Below are 6004 nucleotides of genomic sequence, written 5' to 3' on the forward strand. Positions count from 1 at the left end.
ACACCGGTAAATAAATAAAAGGCAATGTATGAAAACAGTAAATAAATCCAGTAACACCATGAACACCTGTTGTGTCTCTTTCAGATCGAAGAGGAACTGGTTTCTCTTCAGAAGGAGCGAACGGACCGGATCAAACACCTGCTGGAGCGCCAGGAGCGGGAGATCGACACCTTCGACATGGAGAGCATGCGCCTGGGCTTCAGCAACCTGGGCACCTTGGACTTTCCCAAGGACGACTACAGATGAGGAGGGGAGGGGGTGAGAGTCCCCGGACGTCCATCTTCCTCGGAACACCCCTCCTGTCCTTGGAGCTGACCCGGCCTGATGGCGTTGGTTTTCACCGAAGCTCACAGTAACAGACGCCTCCAGAACCAGCGCTGGCCTTTCTGGGCCAGTCAGAAAGGGTCAGTGGCAGGCTTGGGAGCCCCCCCACACCCACCTAGACTTTCTCCCCCCTCTTGTGGCATCACAAGATGACAAAAATAGAAAAAAGTGTCTGTAGTTGTCGTTTTTGTACGATCAATGATAACATAGTCCGTGTTTCTTGTGCAATGATAACACTTTTGATGTGACGGAGTCGAAGAGGAAACCGAGGGTGGATCTGAGAGAAATCGCTCTGCAACCGTGCGTTTGTAGGCCGTTTCTTTTTTTTGTTAGTTTCTTTATTTTCTTCTTCTTAAGCAGTGCAAAAAAAAAATAAATCTCTCAAGCGATAAATCAACCAACCAATCCTTCCGCAGCCGTTCGTCTTTGCTGCTCCTTTCGATGCTTTTTGGTGTTTATTCACCAGGACGTTTTTAGGACAAATTTTCAGTAATTTGATACTTTGAGACGAACCAACGTTCATACAGGTACAGATTTAAAACGTGACCCTTTCAGGTGATTGTGATGAAGCTGATGCTGAAGCGCGGCACTCCATGTGATTTCACTGCACTGGCAGCAAACGTGAAACATAAGAACATGCGTGAACTCCCAGCTGGCACAAAGGGCTTCATGGGGAGGGCGGGGGGACTTGTACTTTGTGTATAGATGGATTTATGGAGAGCGTTTACTTATTTTCATATTGTATTTTAACCGTCACACAAATCAGAAATAATTTTAAAGACAGTTTTTGTCCTTTTCAGATGGTATTTGAGCTCCAGTCATTCTTTACTTTGCTTTACACAACTCCCAAGCTGTGTATTTTCTTACCGACCAGATCAGTATGATGCTTTATTAATGCATGCACTTTATTTTTTTTTTCAGGTTTAAAAAAAAAGCATGAATCTGTCAAAGAGCTTTTAATTATATTTGTAAATAAAGTGCTCATCACACAAGAAGTCTATGAATTTATCTTAACACCAGTATCCAAAAATAATAATAAAAAACAAGCATGTGAAACTAAAGGTGTAATCTAATGAAAACTGGTCAAAAAAAAAAATATATATATATTCTAAAGCTTATTTCCATATTTATTAAAAACTTATTTGTAATTATAAAATGGAAGCATCTACTACTTTTTATCTGTTATGTTATTCCTGGCAAATGTTTATGTATTAATAATTTGGTAAAAAGTGTGAGAAGGCAACTACATGAGCAAACCATGAAAAAGTAGTTTGTTGCAGATGTTCCAGCGTCTGACCTTTGACCTTTAGAAGGTCAGATGTTTGTCACATTTCTACATCTACTGTGACGTTAGTAGACAAACTCCTCTGACTGCTGCAGAAGCAACTCGGGAGTCACGGTGGACGACTAATGAAGCAAAGAACGAACTGTTGGAGGAAAATGATAAAGTTCAGAAACATTTCTTCTCTGCTGCACTCCCATCCAGTGTTGCTAAACAGCTCTTCAGGTTCAAGTTGATCCCGTTACAGATCTTTTAACACTTGAAGCTCTTCTGTTTTTCTGGAGGATCCAAGTTGACGGAGCTCGTCTCACAAGAAATCAGATTAACTGCAGATTAATAAAATGATTTTATGATTTTTTTGTCATGTTACAGAACGGATAAGAAACTGATCAAACTGAAAACTTTTAATAAAACAAAAAGGCTCGGCAGGATCTCTCCCTCTCGATTAAAGGGTCTTCCCTCTATTTTCCAGCCAGCTGTTCGTACAGTTTAGGCACGTAGTGGTCCCACTCGGCCTGGTAGCAGGTTCCTGCCACTGGCGCTCCCAGGTTGTACTTCTTCCTGAAGGTCTGGAGCTTGAATTTACCACGACCGTCCCCAGAGCAGTTGGTGAGGACGGGCTCGGAGCAGGACAGGCTGCCGGGCTGCTCGTACACCAGCCAAACGTACCTGTGGAGACCTGAGGGGGACGAACACGGCACGTTTAAATGTTGCAGGAGGAGACCGTAAATCTTTTCAATATACACTTTAAGGCTTTTGGAGCCGTTTTAACGTCTCTTTGGCATTTGTTCCCTTTTAAAACAAGCAAATGTAATTAGTGGTTGGTACAACAATTAAATATTTCTACCTGTGCCCTTAGGAGGACCAGAGCCCACATAGTCTGACAAGACGCAGCCAGAAGACACATCATTCCCCTTCATGTTGACCACCAGAAAGTGGTGCCACTCCCTACAGCGAACGACAAAACAGAAACGGATTTGGGAACTGTTAAGCCTTATGGTCCTCTACATCGAACATAATGAAAAAAACATTTTGACGTGTGGATCAAAATTGTTTCCTCTCACCTGAACTTGGGGTCTTTCCTGCTGGGAGCGTCAGGATCTGTCATGGCCAGCGTGTACAGTTTACTTGGGTCACATCCTTCCCACTCGATGCACGTGGGTCGGTTCTGCACCTGCAAACAAAAGGGGTGAGGATCACTTTGCTGTTGTTGTCATATTTGATGCATTTTAATAAGCAAGTTGAACTGAAACTGACTGATTAGTAAATGCGAATAATGTAAAGCTGTCTTCTCATTGAGGTTCCAGTTCTGGCTCTCGTGCGCTTCAGAAAACTCGTTTACATTATCTAAATTTGCTTCATCTTAAATCTAGTCTTGTGAAAATGGTTCAGCATAAGAATTGGGTTAAAATGGGATTAAGAAGCAACCAGCCTACAAAAGAAAAACAATGAAAAGTCTGCAAAAATACCTTTATACTGTAATGCTTTGAAGATACTTTAAAATAGAACATTTATGTTCTTGAATTAAATAAATCAAGAGATGATGGGTGGCATAAGGCACTTGACATATAAAACAAACAAAAAAAATTATGGATATTTTCTGTTAATCTCAATTTCAAATTTCGAGTGTTTTGCTAATTTTCTTATCATCCACAAGGGGGCGCTGTTACATTATTAGAGCTGCACCAACTAATAAATTATTATATATTTATAGCTGCAAACATGCTAAGAAGCATTGTGTGACCCAGTTCATTGTTACCAAATATTTACAGATACCTACAAACAAACAAACAAACAAAAAAGTATTAAAGTAAATAAAATGGTGTTAGCATTGTGCGGCCAGCTAGCCGCATTCAGCTAGCTCCTAACCTGAGTTGGAGTGAGCACATTCCCGAGCTCGTTGATTTCCACAGAACCGTATTTAATTGTCAGAGGCTTCGCAGGTTTTTCATCAACCTCCTGCAGGGCGAGAGGCCCGGACCACTGGCTCAAATCGACCGGCATTTTCAAATATATTATCCGTTAGCAGGCACTGTTCGAGCGGACTGGACCGTTGTTTGTAATAGGTGTTACGTTCACGGACTGTCTGAAATTTTGGAGACTGTGAGCGCGTTCAGACAAAACCCTTAACCAAAACAAAATGTTATCAATTCAGAGCAAATTATTTAAAAAATATATTAAAAAATGTATAATTTGCTCTTTGCATAGATGTGTTTACAAATTAATTTAATTTCTTAAGGGAACTTTCAGCATTAATAAAAAAAATCTTTTAATTAAAAAAAAATCGTTCCATTCAATTGTAAAAACATATATTTGTCGCGTTAGTTCAATTAAAAGAAAAACTACAAATTAGTGATGCTTCCAATAGCTGGTAAATTGTAGGAAAATGGTATTTCCTACTCAAACAATGCATTTGAACTGAAGTAACCGCGCCTGCTTTAAATGGCCGCGAGAGGGCGCAGTTTCACCACCACACTGTGGAATTTGATTCGCTAAAACAAACATCAATCTGATCGCCTGTTCATTGATGGTCCCTCCTCCGTCTCCGCGTGCTCAGTTGACACACTTTCCATTTTCAGACAGCCTCATTAAAGAGCCCTGAAAACTAATGGAGTTGTCAGAGCTGGTTTTGTAATCTGTGAAATATTTTGGCACAGATGGAGTGATGGCATGTAGGCGAAAACTACCACAACAATACGTTTGCAGATGTGCTTTAATCATGGTCAACTTTAATTCTCCTAAGTCCTCCTTTTGCTCAGATTCAATTCAAATTCAAAAATACTTTATTAATCCCAGAGGGAAATTGAATAAGATCAAGTTTATTTTTGGTCCTGTATATTGATAAAACTTTTGCTATGCTTAACAGCATCGTGATTTGTCCACATGATCTTCTCCAAACTGCAAAACGGGTTGGAGTGTCTGACAGGAACATTAACAAGAACATTGTCAAACAGAAAAAAAGGTTTGTAGGCTCAATCATCCAGGTAGATGACAACGAAAAAATGTTAAATCACGTCATCTGGACCAGAAACTTTTAAGTTCTAGATAGCGTTTTGCTACATGTAACTTCTGGAATCCCTTAGGGACGTCAAGGTCGAGAGCTTCAGATCTTTTTGCAAGATATTCCAGGAAACAGGAGCCGAGTAGGAGAAGGCCCTTTTGCCTAGTTCGGTCTGCGCTGAGGGGACACTGCAGGTAATAATGTCCTGAGAACGCACGCTGTAGCTGCACTCACGCAGAGACATGCAGGAGATGTATGAAGGCAGCAGACCAGGAAGTGATTTAAAGATGAAAATGTACCAGTGGGAGAGTCTGCATGAAGTTAATGGTGACCAGTTAACCAGTGAATACACGGTGCAGTAAAATAATGTCACCAAAGTCAATGGAGGGGAGGAATGCAGCAGTTACAAACTACATGTGTGTTACTTTTAAGTTCTAGATAGCATTTGGATACATTTAACTTCTAGTTGGCCTGTTATTACTAGTTTTCAGCTAGTTTTCTTTTAAGTTTTAACAACTCAAGTTTCAGCTTTTTCAGTAAATTTAAGCAAAGCTATTCAGCGTTTGTGTTGTATTTTTGCTGAAAAAGGAAATTTCTCTAGTTTCAACAGAAATTGCTTTACTTTCACCATTATAGAACAAATGCCAGTCAACCAATCAACTAACCAAACTAACCAACCACCCACTAATAGATCGTCTAAAACATCATTTGAATTGTGATCTTTTTAAGTAAAATGCCCCCAAACCATAAAAAGTGTTTAACATTTGGAGGAACAAAGTCACCTGATGTTTTACTGAGGGGACTTTTTGTAGCCTTAATTGATGACTTGATTTTAGACAGTTTGCCACACTGTCTGTCTATGAATATAGTTATGTATGTGATAAAAAAATACATGTTTACAACTAATTAACACCTTTATTTAAGAACTCTCACATGATAATATGCTCCGCAACAGCCATTGAGACATTTACCTAATTACTGTTTCTAGGAAAACAAAACAAAATTACTACTAATACTACTAATAATAATAATAGTACTACCAGAATCTGTTGGACTCCGGGCAAGAACCAATGCAGACATGTTCCTGTTTTTAGTTTTCTACATTCACTTTATAATCTAGCTGTTTTTTGCTACTTTTTTTGCAATTTTATTTTAATCTGTAAAAATAAATAAATAAATAAAAATCTGTATGCCTCTTTTGTGATTGTATATTGTTGTCCTTGTCATCATTCTTTGCAAAAATCAGGTCTCTCTTGTAAATGAGTCCTCGAGGCTCAATGGGTTTAACCTGAATAAATAAAGGTTGAATGAACTACTACTACTACTACTACCACTACTACTACTACTACTACTACTACTACTACTACTACTACTACTACTACTGCTGCTGCTACTAC

General features: G+C 39.3%; 2 protein-coding genes across 3 annotated transcripts in view; one reads left to right on the forward strand and one right to left on the reverse strand.

Annotated features, from left to right (window-relative positions):
• The window catches only part of taok3a (TAO kinase 3a), a 42582-nt gene extending 41315 nt beyond the window's left edge, over positions 1–1267 (forward strand). For both annotated transcript variants that reach the window (XM_037680877.1, XM_037680876.1), the window contains one exon: positions 85–1267. In XM_037680877.1, coding sequence (XP_037536805.1) covers positions 85–246 — 162 coding nt within the window. In that variant the 3' untranslated portion in view covers positions 247–1267. The remainder of the gene's footprint in view (positions 1–84) is intronic.
• A 728-nt stretch (positions 1268–1995) lies between these two features.
• Positions 1996–3688, reverse strand: pebp1 (phosphatidylethanolamine binding protein 1). The gene is made up of 4 exons (XM_037680209.1): positions 3476–3688; positions 2671–2780; positions 2454–2554; positions 1996–2285 (listed from the first exon to the last, which is right to left on the reverse strand). The coding sequence occupies exons 1-4, from the start codon at positions 3608–3610 to the stop codon at positions 2068–2070; spliced, it is 564 nt and encodes a 187-aa protein (XP_037536137.1). The 5' UTR covers positions 3611–3688; the 3' UTR covers positions 1996–2067.
• Between the last annotated feature and the right edge of the window lie 2316 nt (positions 3689–6004).

This window comes from Nematolebias whitei, chromosome 8 (assembly GCF_014905685.2).
Source record: "Nematolebias whitei isolate Nwh7 chromosome 8, NemWhi1, whole genome shotgun sequence".
Lineage (NCBI taxonomy): Eukaryota > Metazoa > Chordata > Actinopteri > Cyprinodontiformes > Rivulidae > Nematolebias > Nematolebias whitei.

Coding starts and splice junctions, on each gene's coding strand:
- pebp1 (XM_037680209.1), bottom strand. CDS start 3,610: ATGCCGGTCGATTTGAGCCAGTGGTCCGGGCCTCTCGCCCTGCAGGAG. Junction 2,555..2,670: donor AGGAAAGACCCCAAGTTCAG/GTGAGAGGAAAC, acceptor CGTTCGCTGTAG/GGAGTGGCACCACTTTCTGG. Junction 2,286..2,453: donor TGGTCCTCCTAAGGGCACAG/GTAGAAATATTT, acceptor CGTCCCCCTCAG/GTCTCCACAGGTACGTTTGG.